Source organism: Pelophylax lessonae (genome assembly GCF_965119305.1).
Source record: "Pelophylax lessonae genome assembly, chromosome: 5".
Lineage (NCBI taxonomy): Eukaryota > Metazoa > Chordata > Amphibia > Anura > Ranidae > Pelophylax > Pelophylax lessonae.
Window position 1 is genome coordinate 341,226,299 of NC_138772.1, and position 18,636 is coordinate 341,244,934.

At 40.0% G+C, this 18,636-nt stretch overlaps 1 protein-coding gene across 1 annotated transcript in view; it reads left to right on the forward strand.

Moving 5' to 3' along the window:
• Positions 1–12,263, forward strand: part of GMPR (guanosine monophosphate reductase) — a 100,207-nt gene extending 87,944 nt beyond the window's left edge. Inside the window, exon 9 of the mRNA XM_082259615.1 lies at positions 11,811–12,263. Coding sequence (XP_082115741.1) covers positions 11,811–11,991 — 181 coding nt within the window. The 3' untranslated portion in view covers positions 11,992–12,263. The remainder of the gene's footprint in view (positions 1–11,810) is intronic.
• Positions 12,264–18,636: the final 6,373 nt, after the last annotated feature.

An 18,636-nucleotide genomic window follows, 5' to 3' on the forward strand; every position in this document is an offset into this window, starting at 1 on the left:
GCAGCGTACAGAATGAGGCAGTTTGGAATATAGAAAATATAGCACTGCATACAAAATGGGATGGTGTATAATATAAATTGTACAGAACAGCGTCCAGAATAGGAGAATGTGATACATAAAATGCATGGCAGAAAGTATAGAATAGGGCACTGTGGACTAAAAAAGATACAGCACAGTGCATACAAAGGGGCTCTGTGGAATATAAAATGTACAGCCCAGCTTACAGAATGGGTCAATATCAAATCTAAAATGTACACCGTCGAGCACAGAATTTGGCAGTTTAAAATTGGGAATATAGAGCATTGAGTAAAATGGTGCAAAAAAGAAGAAAAGAAAAAAAAAAAGGCTTGTACAGCATAGTGTATCAAATGGGGCAGCGTGGAAGCTGTACAACGAGGAATCCAGAATGAGCCAGTGCAGAAGGGGAAATGTACAGCGTGGCATACCAAATCAGGCAGTGCAGAATAGGAAATTAAGGTGGTGAGAAATAGGGAATGTATAGCATGGCATATTGAGTGAGGTGTGTGGTGGAATAGGGAACATACAGCATGGCATAAGAGGTAAGATGGTGCAGAATAGGGAATGTACAGCCTAGCATACAGATGGTGGTGATATGGATTAGGAAACATACAGCGCGCCATATAGCATAAAGCATTGTGGCAATGTATAGCAGAGTGAAACAGTCCATAGTAAGTATAGAATATTAATGTACAGGCAGATTTACTTTATAACCTCATAAGAAATGTCTTGTTGCTGCTGCTCAGTGCTCTGCTTTGTCTACCTCACCTATCTGATGCTGCCTACAGACCAGCAGGAGGAGCAGGATCGCAGCCCCCCCCCCCCCCACTGCACTGTGTCTCTTTGGTGTCTAGGGCTACCAACATCCAACAACCAATGATGTGACCCCAGCAGTCACAGGAGGACAGAACTTCCTGTTGCCAGGCCTGCTGCATCCCCTGTCTCCGCCTCACCCCCCGCTACTACACCACTCTTTAAGTCTAATTACAGAAGTAAGGGGGACTCTGATGGAAGCACTTATGCAAGGGGGGTCTCAGATGAGGATGATGAGGAAATTGATGTAAGGAAAGATGCTGATGGGAACACTGATGTATGTGGGGGACTTTATTAGGGACACTGATGCAAGGTGGGACTCTGATGGGGACACTGATGTAAAAATGAACCCTGAAGAGGACACTAAGGTAAGGCAGGACTCTGATGGGGACACTCTTGTAAGTGAGGTACTGATGTAAGAGGGACTCTGTTGTAAAGGTGACACTGATGCAAGGAAGGGGCTCCAATGTAAGGGGGGACTGATGGGGTCCCTTATGTAGGGAGGGAACTCTGATGGGAACCCTGATATAAGTGGTAAATCTGATGGGGACTCTGATGTAAGGGGGGCTTTGATGTAAGGGAGGACACTGATGGGGATTTGGAGACCCCTGCATTTTCAGAGAAATCTGTTGTGACATTGGTTATTGTTTCCAAGAAAATAATTGGGAAACTAGACGAATTAACCTTTTTTTACTTTTTAAATATTCACTTTGCATCAGTTTTGTGAATCTTTTGATTATGGATCGTCATGGATCGAAATTCAACCAGTTCAGCGGGATAAGACGAATTTTGATCCATGTATGGGCTAGCTGGTTATATATAAATTAATCTATCGCTCAACTTATGTACAACCAACCTGTCAGGTTTTTCCTGGATGATCATTGCCTCTGGTTATAGCCAGCAACACTGATCATTGTATTCTGCCAATGGGAAAGGCTCCCCGCTAGCGGGATAAGGCTCCCACAGTGTGCTGCGGGATAGATTCCCCCATCAGCACTGAGTGTGGGAATGGGGTAATCAGCACATTCTTTTTTTCTTTTTTTTTTTTTCATTCAACCTGCTTGTTAAAAAAAAAAACACATATAATGTATGGCCAGCCTTAGTCTAATGTTTCATTCTTGTACACATAGCTTTTTATTTTATTTTTTTTAAGTTTATACAATTGTAAACTTATGTACTTTTTTTTCTTGAATTAAAAGAAAAACATTTATAACAAAATGCATGCATGAAACTGATATCATAGCTCTTTTTATATATATATTTTTCTAAATGAGGGAGCACAGACTCTCTCTCTCTAATTGAATATCCACATAGCCCCATTGGAACAGCGTAAACCAAGTGGTGGATATCTTTATTTTATAGTTGTTTGAGTAATTTGAGCTTGTATGTGAGTGCCACTAGGTATTTCTCCCAAGCTGGCTATTGTCTGGGTGATATCCACAAAATCTGGAGCTACAGTGTAGCGAGACCTCTGAAGGAGCAGGGCATCAGCTTAGCCTATCTCAATTACAGCCGTATAGCAGAGGTGGACTCAAAAGGGTCATTGGTGATTTCTGTTAGAATCATGCACATTGAAGTCCAGTTTCACAGCATAGCCCCAGAATCCATCAGCACTGCTTACTTCTAATGGTAATTGGCTGGATGACACATCAAGCACACTGACTGACAAGCTAACCTGCAATGACTGAATTCGGGTGGGATAGGTTGAGTAGCATGCAAAGCAGGTTTTGTGTCAGCAAAAGACACTGAACTACACTCAGCTGGTCCCTGTGTATTCCTATGAGAGTAGGGCAGCCTTTACTTTCCTGTGGTAGAGCGGCCTCTTTAAGATATGTGGTGTAAGAGGTGCAGAAGGTTAGTGGTCAGGCTGCTATAGGTAACTAACTAGCTTAGAACTTCCTTTGCATTATTTGCCAGGTTAAGCTTGACACAGGTAAAGATGTTTCTTACAAACAGCAGTCGGATCCGCTCGCATTGGTGGCCACTTCCTAATCCCCTCTTCCATCTTTTGGTGCTTATTCCTCATCCTTTCAAGCAGCAGCAGCAGTTTTTTTTTTTCTGTTACAGTTAGTGTAAATCTTAGCTCTTTCCGCTCGCAAGAACCTAAAACACCCACCACCATCTTCACTAGCTGATTCAGACATGCCTGGTATTGCTGATTTGGCCAGGGACCCTCCGGAGTATTGATCGTTGTTAGACACTGAATTCCTCCCTACCCTAGAGCTGTGTTCCTCAACCCTGGCCTACAGGGCCCACTAACAGGCCAGGTTTTTAAGATAACTGAAATACATCCCAGGTGATATCATTTGCTGCTCAGTGATTGCAGTACTCTAGTCTGCATCTCCCCAAAGTAATACTTAAAATCTGGACTGTTAGTGGGCCCTGAGGACCGGAGTTGAGGACCACTGCCCTAGAGGAACAATCCCACCAACTGAATTCAAAGTGGCAGTTGTTTTACCAAAACAGTGGGAAACAGGTCTTCTACACCTGTAGTCAACCTGCCGGTTTTCAGCCAAATAGACTTTGACTAACCTGTTCCTTCTTCTAGGGACCCTATTGACAAGAAATTTTAAGCAATTAGCCCATTTACCTTTTTGTAGTCTATACTATTCTTCCCATGCTCAACTCAGCTCTCATTCTCAAACCTTGACTAACTGATCCAGATCCATAAGCTGGTTCTTGTTGGCTGCTAATGTTGGCAGATGGGGGTTAGCAGAGTAGTTTCTTGAGTAACCATTCCTCTATCTAGGCTTTAATTTTGGTCAGCGAAACAAGAATGTAAGAAGCATTTCTCACATTTACCTTTCTTGGGAGACTGTCTGTTCTTTTCTTCTCTGGATGAGAATCCAAGCCAGCAGATAAATTGCCACTGCATTAAGGTCTGACCCTACCAGTTCCATTAAATGTATGGAGTTGTATGATGGCCTTCGTGAGAATTTTGGAAGATTTCATAGCCAATGCTTGGATGCTAGAGTTAATTTGCAGAAGGGACAAAATAGAGTTTTGCTCTGTCCTCCATCTTCGTCCTTCGTCCTTCATCACAGAGAGTTCTTGACATCCATTGACACAAAGGACAAGCATCTACTCATTCCTATTTTTCCAGGTCATCAGAGATTTCTTCATTTTGCTGTAAACGACATCCATTATCAGTTTGTCTTCCCTTTGACCTTGCTTCACTTTCAAAGGTGTCTGTGCAAGTTCTGGGTCTTCCAGTCATTTAATATCTGGACGATTGCTGCTGAGAGAAAAGATTTTCTCCCTAAACTCTAATGTGTAAATCAGACTGCAAGATTTTGGATCGATTCTGAACATTGGGAAGTAGTCTATGATTTTGTCATCACTTTGAATACTTAGAACTTCCCCTTGAAAACCCTTCAGACCAAGATTTTCCTTTCTTGACAGAAGTAGACAAGGTTCAATCAGGTTTGACAATTTCATGCAGGTTTTAGGACAGTGTTCACCTTTTGAAGTAATCCTTTTGCTCAATTTTGCTCCAGAACTTTGCAGAGGATCATACATTGGACAATTCCAGCGTATCCCCAGACAGCCTGGTTTGGTTACATCTGCAATATAAGATGTCACTATCTTGGTGGCTTCTGTCTCCGGCAATGAAAATGGGCTGTTTTGTTTTTCTTTTCTCGCCATAGAAGATTGTGATTACGGATGCTGGGCTGCAGCAAAGTTCTAGTCCCTTTGACTGTTCAGGGTTAGTGGTCTCATGAGGAATCAGCACTTCCAACCAACCTAAAAATAAAAACAAAAAGGGCAGCGTTAATAGTGATTAATAAATGAACCTATTGAAAGTGCAAATAAATCAGTGCCCTCAGAAGCTGTGAAAGATAAGAAATCCCTCAATCCATGAACAGAGATGAAAAAATAGCAGAGGTGTCACCAGCCTGTGACCTCACACCGCACTTACCCTGTAAGAGCTCTCCTTGACACAACTATTATGAATGGGGGACGCTGTCTGCTTGTTTATTGCATGTGGTGCCATTCATCTGGCTCGAGGGAAGAACTTCCCAGGGATTTGGATCCTGGCCCTATCTATTGTAAATAAAGTGAATGAGACCTGCCTTATTAGGGGGTCACTTTATATAGGGTAAGCCCGGTGTGAGGTCACAGGCTGGTGACACTTCTGCTATTCTTTCATCACTGTTCACGTATTGAGGGATTTCCTATCTTTCACAGCTTATGATGGGACTGTTTTATATGGACTTTCAACAGGTTCATTTATTAAAAACTATTAGCGCTGCACTTTTTGTTTTTATGTTTATGTTAATCAGGTGTCTGGATTGTGTACAGCTGCTGACAATTTATTTGTTTTCACCATTTGCGCAGATTTGTTTTTTATATTCTTCCACTCAACCGCCTGCAGTCACAAGTAATATTACCTTACTGATCTACAATTCTGACCGGTCATCCAGCCCAGATTCAAGTGGACAATACCACAGCTGTGACTTGCAATAGTCATCAGAGGGTGAACCAAGCATAGGTGTGTGTTTGGCTCCTGCATTAGGGTATGCACCCAAAGCTTAAACATGAGTGGGAAGTGCTCTGTGCTGCGGGGCTTCCTGTTCATTCACAAACTGAAGTATAGAAGGCACAGTTTACTAAGTTTCAGTAATGAATAGGGCCATTTAGAAAAGGATGGGGCCGGTAAATTACATATTTACCGACTCCTTTTACCGCTCTCTATCCTGAAAAATGCCCCTGTGTGCCCACAGTTCCAGGGAGAGGAGAGAAGAAGGCAGCGCTGCTGGGGAGGGGGCAGGCAGAAAGGAGAAACTGCTCCACACGAGACTATTAGGGCACACCCAGCAGATACACCATGTGCACGCCTATGAAACCAAGAATGTTGTGGCAGCGACAGGGGTATTGTCTATCCTGTCCTGGCCAAGATTTATGTTTCAGTAATTTTTGATGCACATTCCTGAGGTGAAAAATTGGCATGCTGATTTTCACAGACAACATCTGGTTCTTGGAGATTGGCCTACTTCATGCGGAGGTGTTTCAAGACATATGTCTGTGTTGGCAGATGCCAGATGTGGATTTACTAGTGTCTTGTTTCAACAGAAAGGTGGAATCTAACAGTCAGTGCTTTGACAATCTGACTGTTGAAAACGAGGTCCGGAGAGAGAGAGGCCTTTTGGAATCCGTGCCCTGGACCACAATAAAAGTGCCTAAATTTATATTCCACATAGAAAGGTAGAAGACATATCTTTTCATTGGTATGAGTCTTGGGGGTTTCCCGACGTGCCTTTTTGGTAGGCCATGTTCTTTCTTTCTGCATTATGATGTAGCAAAACACCTGGCCCTTAGCACCATGAAACATCCAGTATCTGCACTGTCTATTCTTTTTTTCAATGTCCTCTTGCGAATCCTTAACTGATTTGTTATTTTATACAAGAGGTTGCAGATTTTGCTCCATTATTAAGCTTCCATTCTATTTGTGGAATTTAATTTTGTATTGTCAGCGTTACAAAGACCTCCTTACGGACATATTTGAGACATATCTTTGGCATTGCTTTCTTGTAAGGTAGCCTTTCTTGTAAACATTATATTGACCAGGAGGTTTTCTCATTTGTCAGCATTCTCTTGTAGGTAGCACTATTTGATCTTCCACAAAGAAAGGTTTGTTTTTAAATCCGCAAACTCTTTTTTATCAAGAGAGGTTTCTACTTTTTATTTTAAAGATATTTTGTTGCTTTGCCTATGTTAGCCACCAAGTCACCCCAAAAACATTTCTCTCTATTTCCTGACTTTGAGGACCATGAGGCTTTACTTCAGCTCCACCAGGGCAGTAAGTGTTTTGGGGGCTTTTCGTCACCAGGCCTCTGTGTCATAGATTTGCAAGACTGCAATCTGGTCTTCTGCACATACTTTCCCTAAATCTTACATGATCAATGTTTCTGCCTCCCCTAGTTTGTGTTGGTGGAAAAGTTCTGCAAGTAACTATTTCATGCCCTTGGTTTTCCTTTATTGGATTTTTTTGTTGATCTGGTCTGTGTTGTTTAGGTGCTCCAGCCCCTCAGTTCGGACTGCTTTTGGACAACCCTAGACTACCTAATCATCATTAAGCTGTGTCCCTCACTGGCTAATAGAGAAAATAGGGGTGAGGTGTGTGTGTGTGTAGGTGGGGGGTGCTTGTTATAGCCTCCAGGGGCAGGCCATTCTTATGTGCCTAGTCTCCATTTACCTTGTATCCAACAGTATAAACCTAGGTTGCTTAAAGGAGAAGTTTGAGCTATATACAAATAAAACCATACATACTCACCTCATTCAGTGTGATGCTGCAGCTGTCCTACATTATCTCTAAGCCCAAGAGCTGAGCGATCATGTGACTGCTAATTGCTCAGTTCTTGGTCAGCGCCAAATATAAAGCAGTGAATGACAGTCAGCGGAGCACCAGGCTGGAGAGGAGGTTTATTTTTTATCAATTTACAAAATGTAAAGTGAGCAAACTGAAGACCACAAATTGCCTTTAAAACAGGATCAATTCTTCTAGGTACATTTGCACACAGTTTTTGAAGGAACTCGGCAGGTAGGTTGTTCCAAACATCTTAGAAAACTAACTACAGATCTTCTGTGGATGTAGACGGACTCAAATCCTTCTGTCTCTTCATGTAATTCCAGACACACTCCATGATGAGATTAGGGCTCTGTGGGGGCCAAAACATAATTTCCAGGACTCATTTTTCTTCTTTACAGTGAAGATAGTCCTTAATGACAGTGGCTGTATGTTTGGGGTCATTGTCCTGCTGCAGAATAAATTTGGGGCCAAGCACACGCCTCCCTGATGGAATGGTATGATGGATAAGTATCTGCCTGTGTTTCTTACAAAAGAGGATACTATTGATCCTGACCAAATCTCAAACCCAGTTGGAGAAATGCAGCCCCAAACTTTCAAAGAACCTCCACCATGCTTCACTGTTGCCTGTAGATACTCATTAATTGTATTGCTCTCAACATTGCCTGTTTCTTAGTTCTTCTTCAAAAGAGCTTGAACAGCACATCTTGAAACCCCAGTCTGCTTTGAACTCTTTGCCTGGGAGAAACCTTGCCGTGTAACTACATTGTGTCTTGTTGCTGTGGTCAGTCATGCCATAGTATATGAAGGAAGGGAAAGAGAGGCCCCAAACAGGCATAGTGTAGCACAATATATTTTAAGTAAAAGTCAATAAAAACAATGATGGCACTCACAAACAGAGGGGGGTGAGCATGACAGTTTGTGGTGGATAGGATTATCGGAGTGATGGCCGGGAGCTGGGGTCTCTGTCTGAGGTGGAAAAAGCAAGCTGTGGGGAGGGAGCCTGGTGAGCCTGGAGCATGGCTTGCTTTTTTCCACCTCGGACAGAGACCCCAGCTCCCGGCCCTCACTCCGATAATCCTATCCACTGCAAACTGTCATCCTAACCCCCATCTGTTTGTCATTGTCATCATTGTTTATATTGACTTTTACTTATAATAGATTGCACTACACTATGCCTGTTGGCACCTCTCTTTGCCTGATTTCAGATTGTGGATTCCCAGCCCACAGTAAAAGGCAGCCTCGCAAGCACTGATAGTGTCAGCCAATCACTATTATTGACATTTATTCCCACACCTCTGGAAATAAGACTTTTTTCATTGCTCACTCATTTATTACTTGCTATACAATATCCTATGACTACGGGATTGGCAGAGAGTTAGCACTGTAGTGTTTTGTTTTTTGTGCTTTCACTTGCCATAGTGTATGACCTGTGACATGAAACTGTCTTCCATAACCCCAACTTAGGCCTGTTACACAGCTCCCCAACTTAGGCCTGTTACACAGCTGTTTCTGTTTCAATTAATGACTTTTTTTTAACCTACGTATGAAATTGATGATCATTAGCACTTGCTTGTTATAGTTGGTTAATCATACACGTGTCTCTAATCCTACAAAATCCCTGACTATGTGCAAGTATACAAAGTATGCAAGTGTAAGAATTGATGCTGGTTCAAAGCCAAAGGGTCGTCACACCAAATGTTGATTTGATTTAGATTTTTCTTTTGTTCACTCATCTCATCTTGCATTTTGTAGATTGATAAAAAAAATATTTATTTTCTAAATCATTCTTACTTTACAGCATTTATTCACATCTGCCTAAAACTTTAGCACAGTAATATATATATATATATAGTTTATTGATTACTAGCAGGAAGAAATAAGAAAAAAAAAACAGCAGGTTGCATCTCTATATTTGTACAGCTCCTCCATTTGACTGCCTTTTTATGGTAATTTGAAGCTTAAGTATGTAGTAGAAATATAGTGTGGTCTGTGGAACTCTGAGACCAGACACATGACAAACTATAAGGGGATAATTAGGTGAAGAAGCAACTCATTGTGTAGTATAAATTCCCCAGGGGGTTCATTTTTTTACATCTCTGTAGCAGCAAAGTGTAAGGATAGTGTCAAATCCTATTTCTGCACCTCAGCCTGTCATGAATGATACTTCACAGGACCTGCCAGTTAGATGCTGTGTTCTTCACTAGCTAATTTATTCCCTTATCCAGTGTCTAGGAGAGTCTTGTGCAAATACTAAAGACTTTGCTGACTCCACACTGAAGAGGTAGATGCTATTATTCTGACATGTCACTTTGGAGGTTCTTTTCCCCACAAATGCGCACATTCTTAAAGCACGATCATTAGGAAGTGTTGTAATTACTGTATGTTTCAAGTGTTTTCCCAAGGTGGAAAACATTGTAAGGGCCGGGGACGAATGGACCTGGGAAAATCTGGTCTGTCAGGGATTCAGTTCAATACAGGAATTTCTCTTTTGGATTAAGATTTATGATAGATAGATAGATAGATAGATAGATAGATAGATAGATAGATAGATAGATAGATAGATAGATAGATAGATAGATAGATAGATAGATAGATAGATAGAGATTGCCAGTGTCAATAGGACAGTAACAGTACATATTGTCAGCACTGATTATGGTAGTAATGTCGCTGGTTCCAAAGTGTCAGTTAGGTGTCAGATCTGTCCGCCGCAATGTCACAGTCCTGCTAAAAATCCAAATCGCCGCCATTACTAGTAAAGAAAAATAAAATAAATAAAAATTCCATAAATCTATCCTCTAGTTTGTAGATGCGATAACTTTTGCGCAAACCAATCAATATACACTTATTGGGATTTTTTTTAACAAAAATATGTAGCCGAATACATATTGATCTAAATTGATGAAGAAATTAGATTTTTTTTAAATATTTTTTTTTTTATTGGCTGTGTTTTATAGTAGAAAATAAAAAATAATGTTTTTTTTTTTTTTTTTTTCAAAATTGTTGTTTTTTTGTTTTTAGCACAAAAAAAAAACCCGCAGAGGTGATCAAATACCACCAAAAAAAGCTCTATTTGTGGGGAAATTGTTTTGGGTAAAGTGTCGCTTGACTGCGCAGTTGTCAGTTAAAGTAACGCAGTGCCATATCGCAAAAAATGGCCTGGTCATTAAAGTGGAGTTTCACACAAAAGTGGAACTTCCGCTCATTTGCTTTCTCCCCCCCCCCCTCTCCGGTGCCACATTTGGCACCTTTCAGTGGGGAAGGGGGAATGGGTACCTGTTTTTGACAGGTACCCTTCCCCACTTCCGGGAGACGGTGCCGCGGTGCTGTCCCTCGGAAGTTTGGCCCCCTCCTCCTTCCCACGCCGCCAAGCCAATACGAATGTGTAGCGTGCTTCGCACATGCGCAGTGGGGACCCGCCCGTGAAGCCACTAGGCTTCACTGCCGGGTTCCCTTACCGGCAATGGTGGCAGCAGCACCCGGCAGCCAATGGAAACATCGGCTGTGGTGCAAACATCGCTGGACTCCAGGACAGGAAAGTGTCCTAATATTAAAAGTCAGCAGCTACAGTATGTATAGCTGCTGACTTTTAATTTTTGGAGGGGGAGGCTGGAACACCACTTTAAGGGAGTAAAACCTTCCAGTGCAGAAGTGGTTAAGATGCATGTCCAAGATTTTTTAAAAATATCAATACTCCCCTCCACAATCTTACCGCTCTGACAGTAAAAAACCCCCTGCGCAGCTTAAGGTTTAACCGCTTCTCCTCCAATCTCATTGGGTGGCCATGTGTCCTCTTACACTTCCTGAGACTGAATAGCCTTTTTCTTATGCTGGGATCACCATTAAAGTATTTGTAAATCACTATCAGGTCCCCTCTCAAGCATCTGTTCTCCAGCGAGAATAAATTTAGAGCTTGTAGTTGTTCCTCATAATTAAGGTGCTCCAATCCCCTTATTCATTTTGTTGCCCTTCTTTTGGACTCTCTCCAGCTCCAGCACATCCCTTCTGAGGACTGGTGACCAGAACTGGACAGAAGACTCCAGATGAAGCCTGACCAGATTTTTTAAAATTGGCAGGATTATAGTTTTATCTCTGGAGTAGATCCTCTTTTTTATGCATGCTAATAGTCTGCCGGCTTTGGTAGCTGCAGCTTGACATTGCCTGCTATTGCTCAGTCTGTCTTCCACTAGGACCCCAAGATCTTTCTCCATCCTTGATTCCCCCAGATGTTCTCCCACCTAGTGAGTAGTTTGCATTTATGTTTTTAGTACCCAACTGCATTACTTTACATTTCTCCACATTAAACCTCATTTGTCATGTAGCTTCCCACTCTATTATTTTGTTTATCTGTAAAATGTATATATCCTGATGTGGAGGTATTACCCTGCTTATCTTTGTGTCTCAAACTGAGATTGAGCTATCTATCCCATCCTCTATATCATTTATGAATAGATTAAACAGAATTGGTTCCAAGACAGAACCTCGGGGTACCCCACTCACCATTTTAGACCATTCTGAATACACATTCAGGACCCACCTGCATATTTAGCTGTTTGCCTGGAGTTTAGCTTTAAACTATATCAGGTTTAAACTAATAGCTAATAGATAAAGTAAAATTGCATTATTTAAAATATTAGGAGGAGCATTCACCACTTTTTGTTTTCTTTTTCAGGGCTTCCGAAGGCAGGACTATAGAGGTACAATATAAAGGAGATGTGGAGAACACTGTTCGAGACATCCTAGGAGGACTTCGATCTACTTGTACATATGTTGGAGCGGCTAAACTCAAAGAGCTAAGCAGGCGGACGACTTTTATCCGTGTCACCCAGCAGTTCAACCAGATGTTTTCCTAATTGAATACCCATATATCTTATTATTGTACCATTTAAATCACAGGCCTCTGCCTGGTTTTTCTAACTGGACAAATAATTGTTCAGCGATGATATTTCACTGCAGATGTGCACAAACTACTTATGTACCAACATTTATCAGATTTCCACACTATTTATTATTACTGATTTATTCTGGGGTTTTGGTTTTATTTTTGAGAAGACTTTCAATTTTCATATAACACAAGAAAAATAATAGCCAACAGTTAACTGTTTTTTTTTATATAACATAAATTTACTTAAATATTTTAACAATAGATTATTCAGCATTAATTTATTTACATAATTTAAATTTTTTCAAGTCAAAACTGTATAATATTGTTCAGACAATATTTATTGTATGGAAAAAAGTTCATGGATTGTATTTATGAGGACGTCAATGTTTTTTAAGCGCCAAAATAATTTAGGTTACAGCAACCTATTGTTGGCCTTTGAAGGACATTCGAGGCCCTAAAATGTACAATAGTAAATATTTATTTAAATAATAGGAGAAGTGGTTCAAATATCCTGCATTGCCTATATAAAGTATGTCATTTTTTTGCACGAATAGGACTGTATTTACTATTAAGCTCATTATCCTCCCATCCCTGCTTTCTGCTAACTTCACCATTAAAAGGAATCCCAAGCTTTATACATGCTTTACACTGTTTTCCTAGAGTAGATTTAGACATGTGTCTAATTCTCCCTTTCCTCTGAAACCCGAACCACGTTTGGATGATGCTTCACAGGCTACTGACAGGCGGTGAGGAAGTGATGCAACGCCTCCGCACCGCTTGTCCTAACCCCATTTACATGTCGTAACTGTGTGTATCGCTTTTGCGGCACTTCCTTATTTTGTTGAATTCGGCAGATTACTACACGTCGGGAAATCTTTGCAGCGGGCGAACACAGCTTATTGCAGCTTAAGGGAAGGCGACTGGCAAGCTGTAAAAACGCTGCTCCTAAATGAAGCCTAAAAGTGCCAAAGCTACCATGATAACATATTCATTGTTAACTGCAAGATTTTGTAGTGCACTATAAGATGCATTAAACACCAAGGATTTATTTGTTATGTAATGCACCTTCAGCCTTAAAACCACCATAATTGTCTTTACATAATTTGACTTTCTCTATAACAGAATCATATGTTCTTGACTTTTAAAATCATTCCTAGACTTCATTTTGATTTGAGATCTCTGAAAACCCTCCTTTTCAGAGAAGCCTATCCTACCCACACTTAAAAGGCAATAACCGTGGGGGATGGGCTGATGGAGAAAATGGAGGTATATTTGTTGTTTCACTTGACCCTCCCTTCTAGATTGTAAGCTCTAACGAGCATGGTCCTCCAGTTCCTACTGTTTTGAATTGTATTGTAACTGTATTGTCTTCCCTCACATTGTAAAGCTCTGCGCAAACTGTTGGTGCTATATAAATCCTGTATAATAATAATAATAATACTGGCTTGTTTTGAGGCATAGAATAACAGTCATAACAAAATATAGTTCCTGCCGCTAAATTCCCTGAAAGTGGATGAAGGCAGATCTCTAAACAGTTGGGCATGAGGTGGTAGACTCTATCTTATCTAGCTTTTTGCAGGAAAATTACAAAATAATAGATGGAAACTTGTTTGGAGTGTGGAAGAACAGTACAAGGGATTGTTAAGATAGCCTAATAAATTGTGTGAATATTCACTTAATTTATCCAGTCAAGTGAAAAGCAAATTTCTGTTTACCTATTTCAGTTGGATAATTGAAGTGAATATTTTCACAATTTATTGTGTAAAGATTCCTATTTTTTTTCCAACCCAAAAGTATATTTTGTTTTTGCAGAAAAATTTTGGCATGTTACTGCAGTGTTTTAACAGACCTGCACATTAATTGTCTACTGATGCCTTTGAGCCTACCTGTGCAAATGGCAGGCTGTGGGACAAGCTGAATAAGTTAAATGTCATTAGCCACCAAAACCACATTTCTTCTACTGAATGACGGTGTTCAGTAGTAGCCATACATCTTCCCCTTTACACATTACATCATATGAAGGAAAGAGATATACTGTATTGATGTGTTATAGTGTTATAGAATATTTAAGTGTTGAGGTTTGCACATCATTTTAAAATATGCAATTTTATATTAAACTATATTGTTGTTTTAAAAGTATGCATATAGTGGTAGCTTCTAAAAGCTAATAACTAAAAACTTTTTAGGTTTTTCTGACTATTAATCTATAAAATCTGTAAAAGACGAGAACTGGCAGTCTGGTAGCTCTGGTATTGGTGAGAAGATTTGTCTGCGGTGTTAAAAGCTTCCATGGGCAATTAGGCATTGTTTTACGGCAACATTCACCGAAGCACATATTTAATATCCAAATATTATTGCTTAACTAAGCTTAGTCAATTTTGACCTTATAAACAGATAGAGGTAGTATACCCGTAAGGGATGACTAGTGTTTTTTTCTTTCCTTTCGCCTGCAAGCACATAATACCTTATCATCTACCCACCTACAGTCCATATTTCTTCTTTCCATAACATTCCTTAGATTTGTAAGACTAGAGAGCAACAATAACAATTCTCACATTAAAAAAGTTTTGTATGATGGACCGTTTTCACCTTCAACTGTCCCTAGACACTGGACATACCAAATGACATGTTATGCCTTAAAGAAAAGTCCGTTCCATCTTATTGCAAACATTGGTTTTCCAGAAAAATACGCAGACATTATAGACCTTTGGAGTGGTAGGAAAAATGCTGGAATAAGACCTCAGGGACAGAATAGGTTACACTTTTAGTTACTGAAATATGAACCAAAGCTGCTATATTGTGTCAGTTGCATTCCGCAGCTGATCAATAAGTATTTTATATGCAAATATTCCTTGTATGGATAAAAATATTATACTCTTGCTGCAATATTGTTTTAGATATTTTATTGAGTTCTATTGCTTTGTTTGCATTTGCCTTTATTAAAAATGTTGACAATTGCACTTTTAAAGACCTCATATTGTCTGTTCAGCCTAAATTATTTAAAATGCATGCTGGAATGAAAAGCCATCAAAGTTTGTATAATCCTACCCTGTGTTCAGTATTCATGGGCTACAGGATGTTGTAATGAACATAGTAACATAGTTACCTTAAAAAAAAAAAAAAAAAAAATAGAAATACAGAATACTAATTCCATAAACATAGCTTCTAGAAGAGTTTATATGCATATTTTAACCACTTGCCGACTGCTCACAGTAATCCTACTGTGGCAGTGGGACTCCCCTGGGTCCAGTGAGGTAGACCTATGTCGCTGGACTCCTAGTGCTTTCGGCTGCATGCTTATGCTTATTCACTCAATGTTTAGACACAGTGGGAGTCGGGCTGGAGGAGAAGAGGCGGCGATTGCCACCTCTTTTCCCCGATCGTCGGGGAAACTGTGAGAAGACCTGCCTGCTTATGTAAACAAAGCAGGCGGATCTTCTCAGTGACAGACAGGGAGCGATCACAGGATTCAGCATAGCTGAACCTGCGATCTTTGTCTGTGTCACACAACCCCCCCCCCCCACACGTCAGTAAGCATGAGACTCACATTTAACCCTTTCATCACCCATAGGGTTAGCCCCTTCCCTGCCATTGTCATTATTACAGTAACAGTGCATATTTTTAGCACTGATTACTGTAATAATGTCACTGGTCCCCCCAAAAGTGTCAAAAATGTCAGATAGGGGTCCGATCTGTATGCCACAATGTCGAAGTCCTTTCCCGTAGTTAGTAAACGCGATAACTTTTGCGCAAACCAATCAAAATACGCTTATTGCAATTTTTTTACCAAAAATATGTAGCAGAACACAAATTGGCCTATAATGTTAAAAAAATTTAGATTTCTAAAAATTTTTTGGGAATGTTATATAGCAGAATGTGAAAAATATAGTTTTTTTCTTTCAAAATTGTCGCTCTTTTTTTGTGTATAGCGCAAACATTTAAATTGCACAGGTGATCAAATACCACCAAAAGAAAGCTCTATTTGTGGGAAAACGACCGCGCAATTGTCCGTTAAAGTAACGCAGTGTCGAATCGCAAAATAGGGCCTGGTCAGGAAGGGGGTCAAATCTGCCGGTCTTAAAGTGGTTAAGCTCAGCATTTAGAGGCAGAAAAAAACCCTTTTGTCTTGCATTTTTGAGAGAAGTTTTCTGGCATATGAAAATGCTAAGCACTCCTAAAAGCCTGTACAAAAGCTCTTTATATGAGTGTTTTTTTCTGCCAAAAGAACTGGTGTTTTTTTAAGCTCAGTGTGCATGGACCCTTATAGTGTCCCTGAAACATTAATTTTAATAGCAGGCCCATGATCCTGTCAAGAGCCTACACCCGTTCACTATTGTTCTTCTGTGAGATAGGACCACAACCCAAACAATGGCCATTACCTTTCTCCCAGTGTCTCCTTTGACTCCCCTCCAACAAACACAATCCTTACCAAAGGTGGCCTGTCTGGTTTGTGCACCTGCTACCTAATCCTGCTACCTCATGCTAAATGGTCTCTATAGCCTCGTACACACGCATCAAAAATCGGCAGGGAATTTTCGTCCAACGACTGATCTGCCGATTTTCGGCTTGTTAGTATGATGCTTCCGACAACCAACTCCAACTTTTCGGCCGAAAAAAATCTGGTGTGCAGGCTATAAAATTTTTGTCCGCCGTCAAAACACGGCCAATTTTCGTGTAGTCAGTACAGATTTCGACAGGGAAAAATCTAATGAGCAAGTCTGGGCATGCTCAGAGAAGAAAGAACACAAAGAAAGCAAACCAACACATGACATCACTTCTGAAGTAGAATTTTGTTGGGCACGAAAATTCGTGTGCAGTCTAGGCACATTCCAACCAACAAAACACAACTCTGGACAAAAGACGGACGATCGGTCGGCCGATAATCGTTGCGTGTGTACGGGGCTTTAGACTCTTGGTGAAATTGCTGAGTGTAATCAGTGTGCTACCTTGGCATAGCATTGGAGAATATAAGTGGACTACTTTAAGGAAAATGTAAAAGAAAATGTGTTAAAGATGATAAACGGAGCCTTACGCTTGGTAATTCCAACTTACATATATGTAATTTGACAAGTTTACTCCAGGCAAGCAGCTAAATATTTTGACAAAAAAATTGCGCTTAAGGATGAAATTGAAAAATGAGCAGCTAGCACATCATTAGATACAAAAAATATAAAAACACATAAATCAAATTGCAGTGCAGCGCTATAAAAGAAACTAATAACAGTTTGTGTTTGTAACTATCATAAAATGTCCATGAAAACAAAAGAACTGCACTGTGAAGTCTAGGTGAGATACTGGTTATTTAGTATGTGTATGTATGAATGTGAGTTAGGAACCTAAGATTGTAAGCTCCTAAGGGCAGGGACTGATGTGAACATACAATATATTTGTAAAGTGTTGCGTAAATTGATATATAAGTAACAATAGTAAATAAATAAAATGTATATACCATATATCTCTGCAGGATAATGTGTAAAACTCAACCAGGTAAAAAACAAAAAAAAAACCTCAGTGCTCCCACACCAATCCACAAATCAGAGGCTTACCAGAACAGTATGACCCTCCCAATTAGAAGTCATATAGCACTTGAAAGTGATTATCCTAAACCATAGCTATATGATGTCTTCACATTACTCCACAGTACATACTGCAGCTGGAATTTGCAGATTGCTTCCGGTTTCCATGATGTGTGTTGACGTCACGAGCATGGACTCTGTCCTACATGTTTCATCAACAATGAGATCTTCTGGTGCTCATTTGGAGGGTTTTACTGTTCTAGTAATGGGCCATACACACTATAAGATTTTCTGAAGACTTTTTTCTTCAGACTTACCAAAACCATATAATATGAGGTCAAACCTAAACACTTTCAATTTGTATGCAATCTGGTAGGCCCTTGCACTACATAGAAAAGGTAAATCTGAAGGAAAAAGTCTTCAGAATATCTTATAGTGTGTATGGCCCTTTAGCCTCTGATTTGTGCACTTTTGTGTGAGCACTGAAGCAGCTAAGTACACGGTTGAGTGGCATATATATGTGTAATATACATGACACCAAGGGTGGGTTCTGAATTGCAGATAAGACTGTCACCATTCTTTGGATTGTTGAATGATTTTGCTAGAGATATGAGTTTTTTTTCTTAAATGCACCACATCTCAATTTTTATAAATATTTTTTTATAGGAGAATGGATAATGGGATTTTTAGGGTGCTCATCAATAAAAATTAGACATTAAGATGGAAAAAAGGCCAATGCGCTACCAACGGGGTATGAGACGTATAAGTATGGGAAATATATCAATAAACTCAATAGTAAAAAAAGTATTATTCTGCAGAAAAGGCAGCCAATTGTGTAGTGTCACTACATACTAAATACTCTAATGAACATATAAGAAATAAAATAATTTCTCAATAAAAGATGTCAATAAGTGTCTTGATCGCTATATTGACTCTGATTCCTTAGGAATCACACAATCAATCAATAGATTAATGTGACAAATGTAAGATGTCTTAATCAATGTCGGGACTCCGATTCCCTAGGAATCGCACAATCAATCAATAGATGGATTTGACAAATGTAAGATGTCTTAATCAATGTTGGGACTCCGATTCCC